Raw genomic sequence first — 19,664 nt, 5'->3', positions numbered from 1 at the left:
AAATATTTCAGGTCCAGAATCTTTCTAATAGGTATATGGTGGTCTCTAATTGTGGTTTATATAGGTTGGCTATTCATATACTTTTCTTTTTTGAAATATCTGTTCAATTTTCGGTCTCTTTCTTAATTGGGTTGTTTGTCTTTTTCTTACCGAGCTTTAGGATTTGTTCATATATTCTGAAAACTATCTTCGTCAGATATATGTGTTCTGAAAATTTTTTCAAGTCTGTGGTTGACTTATTTTCTTATTTTCAGTTTGTTTTTGATGAGCAGAAGCACTAATTTTTATGGTTTAATTTACCTATTATTATTATTTTGTCATTGATGGTTCATGTTGGTTCATGAACCTTAAGGTTGGTGACCTTAGATTGTGAATGTATTTTCTTACATTTTTTTCTAGAAGCTTTATAGTTTTGCTTTAATGTTAAAATTAAAGTTTGTTTTTTTAAAAATGTCAAAGTTTCATTTAAAGTTCAAAGTCATTTTGACATGATGATTATGTTTAATATGAAGTCAGAGTCAAGGTTATCTTTTTAATATGAATATCCATCTAGTTCCATTGTCATTTTTTTTGAGAAGTCTTTTGAATTATTTTGGTATCCTTGCTTACCATATGTGTGTGGATCTATATCTGGACTCTGCTCTCCCTTGTTGTATGTGTTTATCCTTCAGCTTCACTGTCTTGATTACCCTGGGTTTTTAGCAACTCTTGAAGTCAGGTCATGGAAACCTTCCAAATTTGTTCTCCCTTTTAAAAGTTGTTTTGGGAATTCTTAGTCTTTTTTACTTCTATGTAAATTTTTAAATCAGCTTGTCACTTTCTAAAAACAAAGCTGAAATTGAATAAAGTTATTAGAGGATATATTTAATTTCATATCAAGTTTTTTTTTTTTAAAGCTGCTGTAATTAAGACAGTGTGGTACTGATGCAATAATAGACAAGTCAGTGGAATCGGAAATCTAGAAACTGACCCAAACCTACATGGATACTTGATTATGACAAAGTTGGCACTGAAAGTCAAGTAAAGATTATCTTTCCAGTAACTGTTTCTTTTCCTGTTGTAACAAACCCTTCCCCACCAAATTTAGTGGTGTAAGAAAACCGCATTCATTTTATTATATCTCATTTTTATGTCTGGAAAAAGCTTACTTGGGTAGTTCTGCTTGTAGGTCCATCATGTAATTTCAATCAGACAGGCTCGAACTGGCACAGTGGGGGTCAAGAATATCCTGGGAACATTCAAGCCTGTCTGGACAATCAGCATATGAAAATGAGCTCAGTCTCCCTAGTAGTCAAGGGAATGAAAATTATAATGTCAGTGGCATACCACTATACCCTCACCAGAATGGCTTAAATTAGATAGATACTAGCCACTGTTGGCAAGGATGTGGAGCAACTCACTCTCACTGACTGCTGTCTAGTTTGGTAAAACCACAATATTACTAACGGGTAAACATTTGCAAGTCCTATGACTCAGATATCTCTTTTACTGGTTTATAACCAACTGTCAAATGTTCATCTAGCATAAAAGCCATTCACAAGAAGGTTTATAGAAATAGCAGATTGGAGACAACCTAAATATTGCTCAAGTTAGAATGAATAAATTGTAATATTTTTATACCTTTGAATAATATGCAGAAAAAAAAGTAAATGAGTTAATACTGCTCAGAATAATGCAGATGAAGATCAGAAATGTAATATTCAGTAAATGATGCTAAAATTCAAAAAATGCATGTAGAAGTCAAGAGACTCGAGAAGTTTGGAAAGAGGAGAGGAAATAATAATGGGGGGACATGAGAAAGTTTCTGTTATATTAGCAATATTCTATTCTTTGACTTGGATCATTAGTTGCATTAGTGTGTTCATTTTGATAATTTTTTGAATGTTACAGTTCTCTATAAGTATAATACTTCAACAGTATGTTCATTTTTTAAGATCAGTGTTTCATGTACAGTATCACAGGGGAGACAGAGAAACAGGTTAATTTTTAATTAAGTTTATTTTTAATAAAGCAGGTTATTATTATTTCCTTTTACTGTTATATACAAAAATAAAAATTAATTACAAATATATGATCAAGGTCATTACATGTTTATATCTCCTAATTATCAATATCTTTATTTAACGTTATAAACCTCAGCTGTCAAGATTCTCCAGGAAGTTATACAAACCCAAAGCAAACCCTCATTTCCACTGCTCTATTTTTATAGCTGTGTCATTCTTCTCTGTTTATCTCAAAATGACACCTGCAGCCTAATCAGTAGTCTCCTGGTGGTGTGTGAATTATAAAAGGGAATCCTCAGACCAGTCATGGACTTCTGCCATGCTGCTTTCCTGAGCTCACTACCACAAAGTCAACATTCACCTTTTCCTTACTTGATTAGTTCAAATAGTGGTTTCCCTATGAAACGACATCTAAGATTTAAACAAATACTCCATTATAGCCATTATAATAATGCATTTTATGTCTTGTCATCCTCCATTGGAAAAATGTCCTGATTTGCCAGTAATCTTTTCCTTCCTTTATTGCTTGGGGATCAGTCAAAAACAGTGGCTTATATTTGTGTAATACCTATGGCTTTTGATATGCATTTGTGTGTATCACCTCCCTTAACTTTCACAACAAATGTGTGTCTTATGACAGGGTGATTATTCTCAATTTACAGAAGAAAATAGTGTTTGATTAAGCTCACAGAATAATGGATGGTGGATTCCAAATTACAGTTTATTTCCAGATCACCCAAGTGGTTGTTTCTTCTTATCCACTCTGTGCTTTAATATCCACACTCTGAATGTTTGAATTTCTTCTCTTATTTTTGAGTTTCCATTTAATGCTCTTGTAATAAAGAATTTGAACAAATAGTACCTTTTATTGTTTCCTAGATATATAACAAATACTGATACACTTTTTACCTGATAGCTAATATTTTTATAAACTAATTTATTTTCAATTTAGCTTGAGAAATGATCTCACAAATCAATTGATTTGAGTAGGGAGAGATTTAGTATTTGATTTCAACGAAAAATAAATTTTAAAGAATATGCCTTATAATAACATTGATCTTATTGCCTGTAATCTTTTTCCCAACATCTCTTTTGTTTCTAGTTATGTTTCGCCTGTATGACACAGATGGGAATGGCTTCCTGGACAGCTCGGTAATTTTTTTCTTCAAATTTTCTCAGAAAATTTCAAAGTAGTTTGTTCTGAAAAATGCATTGAATAAATTCATAGCTATTACCATAGAAGATACACTTAATATAATTTTCATGAACTCACACAACATTTTTATCATCTGATTTTTGTAAGAGAGTGATCTGAGAAAACTTAGATTACAATTGTTGTACTGAAAAAATTTATTACCAAAAAGTGACATTTTATGCTCTTAAAGATAAAGATGACTAAACCTTATTTGGATAAAACGTGAGAAAGTTGAGACCATTGATCTAGAAAGAAAAAAATTGTGAGATTTGACACTATAGAAAATATCAAGAATACAGGTAGAATTTAAAAGAATTATAAAGTCAATTTAATCATTTAATCATTCACCTTTTAAAAAGTATTCTTAGCCATGTAGGCTGTTGAAATAGCTAAATATATTTACAAATTGCTTTGACAAATTTCCCTTTTTAAAATGTCTCATCCAATTTTAAATGTAACTTGCACTCTCTATAGTTTTAGTTATAATAAGCAATAGGAGAAAAAACCATCTCTGTATGATTTAACTGAAATGAATAATTAAATGTTTATTTTATTTCTAACATATACAAATCATTAATAGTTTTCAGAAGAGTAGTTAGACTCTCAATTGTACTGCACAAATCAGTGCCTCATGTAAATCTATCTCAGGCTTTATCTAATAATGTACTTCATATTTACTAATAACATTTTACATATTATTCTCTGTTCTAGAAAGGAAATATAAGGATATTACTAAAAGAATAAGTGTTAGATTATGGAAATTTTGAAGTACACGGGCACTTCAAAACAAATGTTTTGATATATTTAGTAATGATTAAAATAAATGTTATTTCTGATAATGAGTGAGTTTCTCTCATCATCTGATGTCCCTCCCTATGGCAGAACTCAAGCAGACTTTTACAAACAAAGCAATGAAGTTGAAGACATACTTTTGTAACACTGATTAGGATAACAATATATTAGCTTCTCCAGAGAGTGATAAAAATATATAATTCTCACTCCAGGAAATAAACACCAATCTGAATTGATGCTGTGATTGTGGGATTTCTTATGTTTAAATCTCTCTATTCTTTCAGATGCTATTATTTTTAAGTGCCTAGTAGTGTTCAGTTTTCTATTTAGGAATATCAAGCTACATGATACATTTGCTCATTTTCTGGTGGCATTTCATAGTTGCAGTTAAGGTTTCTTCTAGGTAGTTCAATATGCTTATTGTAGCACTTTTGATTACACTAATATATATTTTTACTGCTGATTTGTTTTATTTAATGTTTCTTTTTCATTAAATTAAAAGGATTTTTTTTCACTAGGCTTTTAGCCAAGAGTTGCCAGCTTATTTGAAAATTCAGTCAAATGCTGTTTTTGCTCTCTGCCATTTTTTTGTTAACATATAGTAGATTGATAGCAATATGTGTGGCTATACTCACAATATGCAATATTTGTGGCTATATTCAAAATATTAAACAATAAGTTGGAATAAATACATTTGTTTATGTTAACCTAGTCTTTTCTGTAATTAAAGGTCTGGATTTACTTTCTATGTTTTTTTCCAACAAAACTTACTGCCCAGTGTATTTCTTTCAATGTGAGTTTGAAATTACATCTTCTGATGTCATTTGCTTAGAAATTGTAAGTTGTAGCAGTTCACATATTGACGCAAAGCAGAGGAAAACTGATACTTTGAAAAATGACCACTATGTCTAATATTACTATTAATGTTTATTAATCACTTATAATATGCTAGACAAGATAAATGCATTTCATATAATAGCATGTTTAATCTTTGCAGCAACTCTCAAACTAGGTAAGATTAGAATATTAAAAGAAATATTTTTACTGATGGAGAAACTGAGTCTTAGGTTAAGTGACTTATTTAATGTTGCATACCTACATAATAGTCCACTAAAAATAGTTTCTATTCCTGAAAACATATCCAGGGACTTAACCATACCAAACTATTAAGGCGTATATAAGCAGAAATAGAGTAGGTGAAGATTAGTAACACACACACACACACACACACACACACACACACACACACACACACACCAATTCTGGCCTATAATTCCAAGGGATTTGTGCTTAAAATTTTTCTTATCTGTAATAAATAAACGCATTTATATTTGTATTATTTCTGAGACAACCTTTGTAGCATAAATAACATTTTCATGATTACATCCTTTCTAGAGACAGGAAATGTAGCTTTCATTAGTTTCTCAAAGGGATCCATGACCCCCCCCTAAAGAAAACCTCTTTACCATATTTCTGACTTAATTCTATGAATGTTAACTACATATATTAGATCAGAGGTTTGAGTAGAATAATCCTTCATTAATATACATTCAAGCCTTATTCTTTTATACTTATAGTTTAAATGTCACACTGAATAACACCACTTTAAATTTCCTACATTTAAAATTACTAGCATTTGCAATGTATCTTTAATCTTTTCTGAAGATAGGGAAAAATTAAAACATTAAATATCTACGTACAAAATAGTTTAAAGCTATTTAGCCAAGCCATAAGTATTCACTATCAGTTCTTTAAAGAGTTGACATTTGAGTAGAATAATGTGAAAATTCAAACCAAAATTCTATCCCCTCGTAAAATAAGCTCTACATGAGTTAAGCTTCCTGATCTTGACCCTGAACATTCCCTAGCAGAGCAAATGATCCTAATAAATGGCTGGAAGAGTCGATATACGTTCTCAATATATCAAATAAAAATAAATCTCTCAGTTGCTCTCAAACACCTGTTTTCAAGCCACAAGGTAAAGATAGTCAGTGACTTAAAAATCATGTCTTGTGAAAATATGCATCTCCTCCTTTCATCAGACTCTCCATTCCAGAGAAAGTTTCTTCCTTAAAAATCTACTGGAAGAAACTCTTTGTATGTTTGTGCCCTCTCCTGGTGAAGATTTCTAGACAAAATGCAAAGTGAATTTCTATTTAGACTCTTCTTTTATGTGTAATTAATCAGACCTTTTAAACAGATATTTTACATATGTGTAATTATATAAAGCTTTTACAGATTGAACAAAACAAGTACTGCAAGTCAAAGTTGTTTAGTAAGACTTGGTGTTCATTTTCTCTCTTTTTCCCCCATTCTCTTTGCCCCTCTCTCTGCTTCAGGAGCTAGAAAATATCATCAGTCAGATGATGCATGTTGCAGAGTACCTTGAATGGGATGTCACTGAACTTAATCCAGTAGGTATATAAATGGTTTAACTATTGGCCAAATAAAAGAGGCTTGACGGCCCCTTTCTCTTTTGTCTTTTTGGAAACTCTATTCTATTACTGTTGTTTGATTTTGTTTCCTTTGATAACTCTAAGTTATTATTTCTGATCAAAATATTATAATTTTATTATTTCTAGCCAAAGTGAATTCTGAACAAGAAATGATATATGTTGTTCAGAAACTCTTAGCAGTAACTTTTACTTTTCTTCCTCATGGAAATTAATTTGAATGCTGGTCTAATATGCATGTAGATCAATAGAAGATGTTGATGGGCACTGCCACAGTCATGCCGTGCCATAGAAAAAGTTTTGATTTCTGATTTTCCTTATATGGAAATTGCTAAAATAGTCATTCTGAAAGAGGATGAAGGCGATTAAAAAGATGATGATGATAGTTTACGGTGCACAGTGCTATCTTTTGTATATGTGTTATTTAAAGTTTGCAACTCTCTGAGGCAGATACTACTATCTTATTCATTTTATAGATGAGAAAATAATTGAGACCCCAGAGTGTTAAAGTTACTTGCCCAAAACTCTTCAGTTAGTTAGAGGTAGAGCTAGGAAATTTTAAGTAAGTCATTTAAAGAGATAGTACCTACAATGCCTATAAGAGCTTAAAAACTTCTTATTTTTAATAGATTTGTACCAAAATTATAACATAATTCAAATGTATATTAAAACATACTTGATTAGAAACTTTGACTTTAGCCACAAATAATATTTTTGGGCAAGTCGATAAATGTTATTAATTTGTTGTTTTTTTTTAAACAAGTAAGTTTAGCAAATTGCACATGAATTAAGCAAATAAAAATAAATTTAAGTGGTTTATATTTTATATGAATTCAAAAAGACTATTTCTAAACACTGTTCACATTTATGCAGTTAACGGCGTAATAATGGCATGAATATGTGATGTTGAAGAGGGCTCTGATAGCATTTCCCTTGTTTTGGCAAACTAATGCCAAACTAATGCAAACTTACTTAGCAAAGTAAACAAAGTCATGTGCAATGCCAGGGACAAAGGAGGGCACCATTCTTACTGGGAAATGGTTTCCCAAGTTCTAACTCAACTGTTTTTTCTTTTTCTTTTTCTTTTCCTTTTTCTTTTTCGGATGTGGAAATACACATGCTGTGTATAATGAGAGGAAGATATATTAACAGTGTTGCAGTTTGTATATGAAATAATAAAGTTTATGGCAATATGCACTTAGTTCCAAGAATACTGCTTGATTCATCTTAATACTTTTTGCACTGAAATCAAGAGACTTCTTTTAAATTCTGTTGCTCTTTTTGGTTATGTTAATCTAACACAGTGGTCTCCATCCTATTCACCTTAATACCCATGATATCATTCATCTATCAGTCAAGCCTCTTGTCCTCACTGGAGTGATGGAGGGAAGCGGAGTCTTTTTCCATCTGCTTTCAAAGCAGAAGTGGGCATTACCACTTCCCAACAAAAAGTATTTGTTGGCGGTGGAGTGAGTGGCTTGAGTTTGAGAAGATCCGGATGCTCTAAGGAAGGGAACAATTGGTGGTTGGGCAGTTGAATTATGATAAATACCTAATGAAAAATACAGGTAATAAACTTTTAGCATTATGGCCCAGGCAAGTAAGTCTGCTACTTCTCTGGGTGGTATAAATACTAGAAAGTCAAGATAAAAGACTTACCTGGTGCATTGTGTTTGCCGTCACAGTAACTTGTCTCATCCTGCCTGATGATTCAGTAACTCTGCCTGTTTTAAACAAGTGTGTGCATTTGTACACATTGTCAGGCCCCTGATAAGTTGGCATATGTGAATAAAGAGAATTGAACGTTTGAGGTTGATGGCATTTAGTAGGGAAGATGTTCTTGAAAGGAATTTTTTCAAAATGTACCCAGGCTCCAACATGAGAATTATTAGGTACAAAATAAAATCATCAGCCATCTAAAACAAATGCTCTGTGTTTTTGTTCTCTCCTCATTCATTCATTTCTCCTAGTTCACCCTAGAGTATTTTCAAGGGGCAGGCATTTCAATGAGATCTTATGCATTTGCCACATTCTAAGTAATGTCCCCCGTGTTTCATTTTGAGAACAATGAAATAATTATTTCACCATCATTTTGTTCAAAAAAGTCTCTTTCAATATCTATTAGTTAGTTCTATAGCTAAATAATCTGATTTTCAAACACTTTCTGAAGTAAGATACTAATCAATCAAGTTTAGGACTTTTTAAGCAAACAACACTTCTATCATCATATTAAGTATTCTATTTATTGCACCTTTTCAAATTTTCATTCTAATGTTCTCTGTACTTCTTTCTTTTTCTGCATTGATTAAAATGTCTATATTAGATAAAGATGGTGAATTATTTTCTTCATTGGAGTTCTACCATGTTGGTTGATTTAGCAGAATTAGATAAGCACTTTTCCTTAACATCAGCCAAGGGTAATATATTTAGAGTTGACATATAATTTCTGCTAATATAACACTAAGAATACCTATATCACACTTACTCTATATGCTAGATACTTTTCAAAGATACTTATACTAACACATTTAACTCTCACAACAACCCTTTGAATCAAATACTGATATGAACGCTGTATAACCGTGAGATAAATGTATTAAGCTGTGGACAACAACTTGGGACACTCTGTGCAAGTCATCTTTAGAAAAGAAATCTAATCAAAAATGACTTGATTGTTTAACTTCTTGGCTCTATTAAGTTCTGATAGGCAATTAAAAGCAACATAATTCTCCCACCTCTTACCACTTAGCAAAGAATTATTTCAGCTCTTTACCATGAAGTTAATTTGTTCAGACAGTATCTGGCATATATTTGAATTAAAAAAATAATCTAGAGAAAGCAATTAAAGATCATTTTTACTTTTAAATTGAAGATACTTTCTTGTTTTAGCTGTGTCATTCAGTGAAAACATATTATAAAGTTGAGCAATTATTTCTAAAAGTTGATCTTTGAAAGTGCATAGAACTTTCCAGTCAAGTTCTGGAAATATAACAGAGCCACTATATCCTCAGCTATAGGATTAAATTAACACTGTACAAAATTACCTAGATATTTATCTCAACTCTCCACTTAGCTGCTAGTCACAGTTATAACCAATTTGATGCAATGCTTTATTGTTCATATGAAATTTTCTTTGTTGATTTATTGCCAGTTTTCTCTCTACTTCTCTACTTCAGATCCTCCATGAAATGATGGAAGAAATTGACTATGATCACGATGGAACGGTTTCTCTGGAGGAATGGATCCAAGGAGGAATGACAACAATTCCACTTCTTGTTCTCCTAGGCTTGGAAAATGTAAGCATTTACACAGAGAGGGTGCCCTGGTGGTGAGTCAGTGGGGTCTCTTATTATACATTTTGATTATAAATTGATCTTGCCATTTTCAACCATTAAGCATGTAGTGAATGCCTGGACCTTTTAATAAGTATACCACAGTGCAATTTAACAATAATTCCTTATGTAGTAATACTTGTCACAGACATATTGACTCATTTTAGGTATTAAATTTTTTAGGTATTAACTATTTAATACACAGTTTTTCTATTTTTCATCTATTTAAAGTATAATCTAGTTTAAAAAGTTATTGACCTTCTCCTTTTATCTGATGGAAGAAACTCCCCAATATTATTGCATTCTGTGGTTCTTCCTCCCATCCCTATGGAGATAGTCTATTTAATTGATAACTAATAAATACTTGGAGAAGCCAATTATATAATGAGATGTTTGAGAGAAAACATATGTGTTTATGTATAAGTTTTTCTTACATATCAGCAGATCAGCCAGGTTTTCATTCTAAGTCTGTCTAAAGTTTTCTTCTCATATCAGTGCCTCCAGTGGCAATTAAATACTGGTTTGGAGGAATAAAATAGATCAACCCATGTTCAGATGTGATATGATAGTGATTTTGAAACCAAATCTTTCTGTCCCAGTCTTGATGTGAATTTTAGTAATAGTTAATTTAAAAATCCAATGAGGTGGTACACCATTTTTGTTTTTAGCATAAACATTTAAACAAGAATTAACTATAACATGCATATAGTAAAACGCATACTTAGATTCAAAGAGCTTTACTAATGGAAAGCACCATGACACATATAATATTTAGATTTTTTAGATACAAGAAAATAGTGCCCACCACGTTGCTATTGACCCCAACACTTTTCATACTTATTACCAGCAATAACAATTTGGCAGACTTAAAATTTTACCGTAGTTACTCAAGATACCAAATTTTCGAAAGTCAGCTATCAAGAGATCATATAGTCTGTGTTTGTAAAACATGTAAGACTGCATACAGATATGTTGTACATATTTATATGTGGGTTTGGAAATATATAAATGGACTTTGGGACAGTAGCATTTGTCTCTTTTTCATCTGGATCTTTAAATTATTTTACATTCAGGTAAATTTTACCCTTCACGAGGTCTATGGGATTTTAGATGTGGTCAGAGGAAGGGAACAAAAAATTACTATTAAATGATATATGGAAATTACCTTTGAAATAAAAATTTATTAAAATAAATATTTAATGTAGATCTTATTATTAATAGATATATAAATCTACAGTTTGAAAATTTATGAGTAATCTTTTTTGTATCTAATTTTCTTATATATAACTTAGTATCTTTTTGTAATAATTTATTATATATCTGTATTATAAATATTTATTTAATTTGTTAATATAACTTCTGAAAAAAGCATGTGTAAATCAAACTATTGGAAGAAAACAAGAAAATTGACAAAATGTTAACATTTTGAGGTTTAGTGTGGACTCAGTACTGAAAAATAGTTGTCAAATGACTAGTCAAGAAATTCTAATAATAATAGAAGGGAATTCTTTATTTTGAAAGCTATGTTTTGTTTATTCTAAGCATTTATGGAAATTCTAGTAGGAAAGAATGAGAGAAGATGCAGGAATGAGCTAACAAAGCATTTGGTCATTGGGGAATTGGATAAAGAAGTGCAGAAATGTAGACTAAGTCACCTATATTTTCAATATCACAGAAAGATTTTGAATTGATGTTTTTCTCTGGAAACAATTTTTTATAATTTGATATATATCTAACTGTACACTTATATATCAAATTATATATATGTATATATATTATGAAAATAGCATGGAGAAAAATAATCTATATAGATGGCTTTAACTCGAAATATTTTAAATAAAATATCTTATCAGTTTCTAGTGTAGCAGTGACTTTATTTCAACCTAATGATGATTCTTTGCCATTGATGCCCTTCAGGTTAGTGACACATAATTTACTTTATAATCACATTCTTAAATTTATTTTGTGTTTTTAGTTCAAAGATATTCTTTGAGCAATCAACTTAGGGGTTCCATGTAGTAACAGGAGTGGTATTCCCAAGCTATGTTCCCAGCTATGACCACTAGATGGCAGGGCTACATTGTTTTAAATTTATAGGTCAATTTAACAGAGATTGGCTTTTTCCCCTGTAAAGAACAATTCTGAGAGTAATATCCCTTTTCCTTCACTTTTTAAAAAAAGAATAAAGCCTATAGTATTTTAAAATGGCTTTTAATACAATGCAAAAACCATGTAATTATTATCACAAAACAGAGCATGTTTGTTAGAAACACCTCTTTAATTCCAAAGCATAAGGGCTTTTCTTTATTTTTTACAAAGCAAGAATGGCATAACGAAAACTGAGTGATGAAGGCCTTTTTTTTTAAGTAATCAAGATTTATTTTCTTTTCTGTAGACAGTTAATGTGTTATGCTATTACCTGTAGAGAATATGATTCATGGTGCCATTCCCGGTGGGCCACCCTCAGCTTCCCACTTTTTCTTATTAAATTGGAAATCTAGAAGCTTTAGGTTGAATTCAGCCATTTATTGTGTGGCCAGTCTTCTTATGTTGTCCTATAAACTCTTGTCTATTGTCAATTATGAGCTCGGGGAGTAGATGCTAATTGACAGTGCATGTTAAGTACCATAGTGTATTTGAAAGTGACTGTGGTGTACTAGCCAAATTACACAGATAAGAATATTGTCCTGGGAGAGAAATCCTCACTCCTTATGTAAAGCAGAGCAGCTGTGATTTTATCGTAGTTTATTTTTCTTAATCAACAGAATTTAAAAAGCTATTCTATTTTAAATATCTGTTTCAGTGCCAAAATTAGAAAAGTAGTTTATCACAACCTGATTGTATATCACGTGATAGACAATAAGAGTCATTTTCTTTCTCTTACAAGAAGTTCTTCAAACTTTGTGGTACCCAATATGAAATGATGCAGTCTCTTACCCCTGAAGGAAAATTGAGAGTTTAAGTGGCATATGTGATTTTGATTATAATAAAAATTTTGTACCTGAGACTGACTAATTTTTGCTTTAGCAATTATCTCATTGAATAATTATTTCTAAAAATATCTCAATTTTGAATGAATTTTTTAATAGCTAGCTGTATCTAAAAAATTTTGCTCCGGTGATTGGCAAAATTTGGCCATAAAGGAACAGGTAGTTAATAATTTAGGCTTTGTGGGTCATACTGTCTCTGTGGGTCATACTGTCTCTGTTGTAACTGCTCTACTCTAAAGTTAAAAGCAAAAGTTGGACATACAAAGAAAAGTTTGTCAGGATTATCTCTTTCTTTTTATAATCACAGATACTACATGAGTGAAAGAACAGGCTGTGTTCCAGTAAAACTTTGCTTAGAAAAACAGGTTAATGGCCAGAGTTGACTCAAGGGCCATAGTTGCTGACTCCTGGTTTATTCTATGACTAATCTGTCATATTACAAACAGAAAGATTTTGAATGTATTTTTAGTGATTTAGAAGAAAGAAATCTAATACTTTTTTGTTTTAGCTTAAATCGACAACCCCAGCAAGGCATGAGAACTAATGAAGAGATAGCGTAACAACAGTGAACTTCATAAAATTGGTCTTTACACTCTGTGATTAACTAACTAGGTCATTTTGTGCCTACTAGGTATCCTCTCTGGACATACAAAGAGAAGTTAGTCAAGAATATCCTTTTCCTTTTATAATATTCTTTCAGTACAGATATTCTTTTTCCTAGAAGAACAAGATAATTAATAATGCTTTAGTTCCTAAAACCTGTAGTCTTAGGTCATTATTAGATTTTTCAAGGAAAATTTCTGAATTCTTATCATTATATAAACAGGAATATACATTTAAGTAGGAGCCTGCCTTGAAATAAGGATACCTTAACTTCTTAGTTTTGGATTGTTGTGCCCACAACTGGCCTGTATGATTTTTGAATGGATATAAATTTGATTTCACTATAAGTACACACAGAATCCTGGTCTTTAATCCTTAAAGGTAGTTTAAACTTTGCCATTGATTGAAATGTTTTAGGACACTTTTTTTTTTTTTTTTTTTGGTCTGACTCAATAAGGTAAAAGTAATTGTTTGGTTTGCCTCCTGATTTCAGATTAACATGTTCCATGATAAAAATTCTGACTATAATGGAGAGTAGAAGATGTTGTATTCTTAACAGATTAAGTTGTATTTGGAAAACTAATGTTTTATACTCTACATTCTAAAAATTAATATGGTCAGGTTGTTGTTCTGCTGTTTATATGTTGCTCGATCTAGAAAGGAGTTCTAAAGCTGGATAAATGCAACAATTCTTGAGATTCCAGATTAGATCATTTAAGGAAAATGACAGTGTGATGTTAATGCACTGTTGCACTTGCATTTGAACCTCGAGAATGGCAGGATCTTATACTGACTTCAGAAAGTGTGATGAGATAAGCGGTTAATTCCAGAATTTTAAAACTCGTGTCTTCATTCTCTCTGCCCACACCTGATATAGCTCATCATTCTGTCTAAAAGAATAGTTTCTTTCATATTGTTATACCTTTTTGGAGACCCTGAACAGAATAGTAAGGTAATTTAATGGTGCTTATTATTTAATGAGTTGGAATTAACTTGTAACGTTAGCTCTTCTGTGTTATAAGTGAAGTCAGTTTAAGTGGGGATATGGCTAGGCGTGGGGGTAGGGACATTTTGGCTGTGACATCAGTGAAATTTCTCCTTGAAGTCTTTAAAAAAAAAATGATGTTATTTAGAGTAGCCCTAGTTCAGGTAAATACTATATGTGATCTTGACTGTGTTCAGGGAAAAACTAAAACCTTAGAAATTACTATTGATAATGAAATAGATTTCAAAAGTTCTAAAGGGCATTTTCCCCTTTGAAACCTTTTGAATTCTAGGGGATTAGAAAGAGAGGAAGAACCTGGGGCTCCTCTCTGAGAACGTAAGCATTTCCCTGTCATAAACACAGGACTAACGGCTCTATTGTAAAATATTATGTTCAATACATATCAGGAATAAATTTCTATTAAGAATAATGTCCAATGATGAAAAAATCATGAGAACACAATTTTTCTGAAATAAAGTATGGTAAACTTACAAACATCCCTCATATCTTTTGGCTGGAACTTTGATATGTTATACAAGTCAACCCATTGATGGTAATAATATTTGCTGTTTATATAACACCAGTCTTCTGAGGAGCTAAATTGACTTCACAGGTATTGTATAATGAAACCTCACACCACGGCCTGGGCAAGGAAAGTGGGTACTTTCATTTTATTAGAGAAGAAAATAAGAAGAAAAGTAAAATGGCTTATCCACATTTTCAGAGTAGGCCAGGGCCCCAGCCTTCTAGATTTCCTCTTCATTTCTTTCTTATAAAAATTAATTCCTTTCTATGACAATAAATATTTATTTGCAATAGAAGTACTAATAGGAATATGCTCGACTAGCTGATACAATATTGCAAGGACAGAATCTCCTCCTCCTCCACTAAGTTTACAATCTAAATATGACAAACAAGACAAGACATGAAAATACGGAGTTGGAGTATAATTTGCACTGCTGAGAAGTAGTTGGCTCCTGGTTTCAATTTCTTTCTCTTGAAGTCACATACATATTTCATCTTTTGCATATTTTGGCAATATATCCGGCTAAGAGCTATAAAGCTATTTAATTTGTTTTTTGGTAAAGCATTTTATGTCTGGGTAATGGATTTGTACATCAGTTGCAGCCTGTAACATGGCTAAGTGTTCTGATTGACAGAACACCCACGTTCAGACTTGTTTATTTTTTGATAAGGAAAATGCCAGCTAACTTAGTCCATATGTGCTCTTCAACAGGATGAGGCTTATTCACATGTAATGGACAATCATTTAAAAATGAAATGACAAGGATTATAAGAACAGTAATACATATGAAAATTGTGGTATTCCTTTCTCCTTTTTATGTAAATGTTCTTTAAGCATTAAACTGTTAACTTTATCAACATGTTTTTAAAAAAATTAACAACTCCATTACTTAAACTTTTCTCATCAGGATGTTTTATTCTTATTTGAAGGAATAGAAATTTAAGAACATAGAAGTTAAATAAATACATAAAGCTTTCTATTTATATATTAAACATACTAGAAACCTTATGACTCAAACAAACCAGAGCTAGATCCAGATATTACTGCAAAGCCTATTTTGTAAGTTTTGGAAGAAAATTAAAACACTGAAGTCTTCTAAAGTCCTCTCCATGACACCTTCAGCATAACTGCTTTTGTCGAGAGCTTGTTAGTTGTCAGAAAAACGAATCTCTGAGCATTGTCAAGAACTGTGAAGAGGTCTGAAATTTAGACCACTTACGAGTTAAAAAGTTAGCTTGTCACAGTTTCATTCTGGATGCTGGCAGAGGTCGTGAGATTCCTAGGTCAGAGACAAAGTACTTTTTAACTCTCAACAAAGCAGGCAGTAGGAGCTTCATGCCTGAGCCAGTTCTCTCCTGGCCCATGAAGCCTCATAAGGGTGGTAGATTACGGCCCAAGTATTTGCTGTACACACCTTCAGAGCTTGGAACCCTGTTTTAGGGAAACTAACTTTTTTTTTTTTTTTTTTTTAATAATGTGCAGTAAACAAACCTGCTTAACCTTTGCTGAATTGGGAGAGATTTTTATTTTACTGAACAGTAAGTAAATCTATCCTCCTTAGGCTCCTTAGTGATACATATCTCTGTTATCCAAGATTGTTTTCAAACATGTTTGAAAGATAGCATAGGAAAAAAAAAAAGATAGCTATGCTTATAAAATATGCAGAAATATAAGGGACCCATGGAGAATTATCTCCCAAGAAGCATTTTCACTAGTTGCATATTATGATAAATTTGACATTTCTGGTTCTAATATAAGAATTAGTCACTATGGATCTAACCTAGTACTACAAATACAATGGTTTATCTCTTGACTGAGAATAAGAAAAAATAGTTAGGGGATATTATTGATACATGATTTTTATCGAGAGAAACAAGATGATTGGACACGTTTATACTGTTCCACTACTACAGAATTAGTTTTAGTATCCTGGCACATAGTAAGTGTTCAAAAATTTATTAAGTGAATGTATTCTAAGAAATAAAACAACTCGACTAATGTGAAAAATTATGTCTTATAATGGTTTCTATAGAATACCAATAAATGATATCTAAAATTAATTGAATTTGATACAATTTAGTAAATGGTATACAAGAACTATATGTTAATGAGAAAATGGTGGTAACAAAAATAATGATGTATAGTGACTGTATTCAATACATTTAAACATCTTGTAAGGAGTTCAAGGCATTCAATAGCATCATATTATTTCACTTTAATCTTGAACAGTGCAAATGTGACTAAATGCCTATTAGTGAAGCAGCTGTTATGATATTTTACAGTTTTACTTGGAAGAATAAATAATAATTACAGTTGCTCGGCTAAAATGTGAATTAATTTAAATTCAAGATTTATTTTTGCAAATAAATATAAATGTTATAAATAAATACAGTAATACAGTTTTAATATTTTGACCACCTTTCTATGAAATTAAAATTATTCATATTTTACAAAAAAGGAGAAAACAAAATGATGATATAATTTAGATATTTAAAAAAGCTTATTGGGGTGGCTCCATAGTGAATTGGTTAGCACGTCTGCTTTACATGCAGAAGGTTCTGGATTCGTGCCCTAGGTGGACCATACTCCGGGGGTGCCAGGCCCTGGGTGCACCCTGCGAACATGTGGGAGGAGATGCCCCACTTTCAGAGATCCAGTTCTTAAGGAGAAACAGCAACATTCCTAGGTCAAGGGTGGAAGTGGGGTGGGGGGTGAGGGGAATTAAAGAGAAGAAAAAAAAATAAAACTAAAAAAGCTTATCTTTTAAAATTTACCATTGAGACATACAAAACTATATTTAAATAAACTGTAACAGAGAATTCTCAATTAAAGCCTTAGAATACCACCCATAACTGACCTTTAAGTATTATTGCTTCTCATCCTATCCTTCTGCCTTTTTATAAGACATAACGACCATCATTAAATTTGCATTGACTACTAAGCAAGTGTTAACATATTTTTTCCAAGTTTTTATTTGTAAGGCCCTTCTATTCATTTTTCCCCCCTTTATTCATTTGTTGGTTTCTGGAATTGTGCTAAGGATAAAGTATTCAAACTTGAGGTGGACACATCCCTCTGTTTGGCAGGTCATTATGATGGTTTGGGACATGCTGCTGAACTATTGACATTAGATGAGAATTTGTGGGTTGCTATAGCACCCCAAGATTCATTACCAGGGTCTCATTCCGCTAGAGCACATGTGTTTTTCTAGACTCTGTAGTGATCTTGGAGAAAATTAGAGATGAAATAACAGATTGTCTTCAAATGCTTCAGTCCAGCTCTGAATTTTATTGGCACCTACACATTCCACTGTTTATTTCATTAAGTGAAATCTGTTTCTCTTACGTCCCATGCAGAACGTGAAAGATGACGGACAGCATGTGTGGCGACTCAAGCACTTTAACAAACCTGCCTATTGCAATCTTTGCCTGAACATGCTGATTGGTGTGGGGAAGCAGGGTCTCTGCTGTTCCTGTGAGTATGTTTTTACTGCCTGGACATCATCACCTCTAGTGAGAAAAGGTCGATTTTTATGGAATGGTCCTATTTGTAGATGGAGAACTAAGGAATAATTCTGAGCCTTCCAGTAACTATGATTTATGCTTCCCTGTGGTATAATTCTGGATGTTTAGGTCACTTTAGCTTTACTTTTCTACAGTTTTGGGAAACCCTCCCTTGTACAAAAGCTAAAGACATTTTCTAATTTATTAGCCATTTTTTGTTGTTGTTTAATTGTAGTTTAATTTATTCCTTAGTCTCATTTCTATGGAGATTGTTATAAAAATTTTTACTAGTTTCTCATATCTTGCTCATTTTTATCCTTATTTTTCCCCAAGTTAGCTACTTTATTCACAATGACTTTTCATAATGAGTCAGTTCCTTCAGGTCTTAAAAAAAAAAAAAAAAGTTAAATCAATTGATTATCAGTTTGCAGTTCAACTAAGAAATCACAAGAAATACAAACTAATCTTACACCTTAGGCATTTTATTTTAATCCTATCATGAAGAAAATCTTCACATATGGCTAATGGGTATTTTGGAACCCAAAGCATAGCTAGTTCATAAGTTGTGGCCATTTTCATTCCAGTATATGTATCTTTGCAATTTTTATTGTAGTCTATTAAGTGAACATTGCTCATTAGAATTTTCTAATAGTTTACATTACAATTAATTTGTAAGTTGCCTGAGTATTTTTAAGTCAACCTCATTTATTCCTGAAAAACTTTTATATCTCCTGATGCCCCTCTTAAAACAGAGGGTATACTGTATACTCCTCACCAAAGTGTGAAGTTGTCCAGCAGTTTGACTATCTACACCCTTTTCTGCTATGAAACTGTCAAGTTTTTTAAACACATTACGTGTTTGTGTATTTATATTAAGTCTAATTTCTCACTTGGCTTCCATACAGTATGTCATTTTTAGGTATTATTTTCAGCTATCAGCTTCTTAGGTCATATAGGAATTAACTTTCTCTCACATGTATTATTTGACATTAAAAAAACATGTCTCTGCCACATTTCAGTGATTTCTGAAGTGTTTAAGGATTTTAATAAGGTGACATGAAATTGCCAGGTGTTAACTTCAAAGGGCAGTTTCTAGTGGCTACATTTAAAAGGCTAGTTATGCTAGAACGTTCTCCATATACTAAGGAAATACTTTATTTTTAAAGTTCTATTTTTAAGAAAAATAATTTTTTATTAAAGATTCTATTGATGGGAGCATAAGAAACAAAATGATAACCCTCAGGTAAGGTGAGAGAGAGAATTTTGCTCACAAATTTTAACT

At 31.9% G+C, this 19,664-nt stretch overlaps 1 protein-coding gene across 7 annotated transcripts in view; it reads left to right on the top strand.

The window, feature by feature from the left end:
• Nucleotides 1-19,664, top strand: part of DGKB (diacylglycerol kinase beta) — a 586,550-nt gene that overhangs the window by 159,679 nt on the left and 407,207 nt on the right. For all 7 annotated transcript variants that reach the window (XM_006911958.1, XM_006911956.1, XM_025046894.1 and 4 more), the window contains 4 exons: nucleotides 3,106-3,155; nucleotides 6,330-6,404; nucleotides 9,620-9,739; nucleotides 18,236-18,353. In XM_006911958.1, coding sequence (XP_006912020.1) covers nucleotides 3,106-3,155; nucleotides 6,330-6,404; nucleotides 9,620-9,739; nucleotides 18,236-18,353 — 363 coding nt within the window. The remainder of the gene's footprint in view (nucleotides 1-3,105; nucleotides 3,156-6,329; nucleotides 6,405-9,619; nucleotides 9,740-18,235; nucleotides 18,354-19,664) is intronic.

This window comes from Pteropus alecto, unplaced genomic scaffold (assembly GCF_000325575.1).
Source record: "Pteropus alecto unplaced genomic scaffold, ASM32557v1 scaffold21, whole genome shotgun sequence".
Lineage (NCBI taxonomy): Eukaryota > Metazoa > Chordata > Mammalia > Chiroptera > Pteropodidae > Pteropus > Pteropus alecto.
Note: the sequence above shows the minus strand (reverse complement) of the source record. Positions and strands in the feature narration are given on the sequence as shown.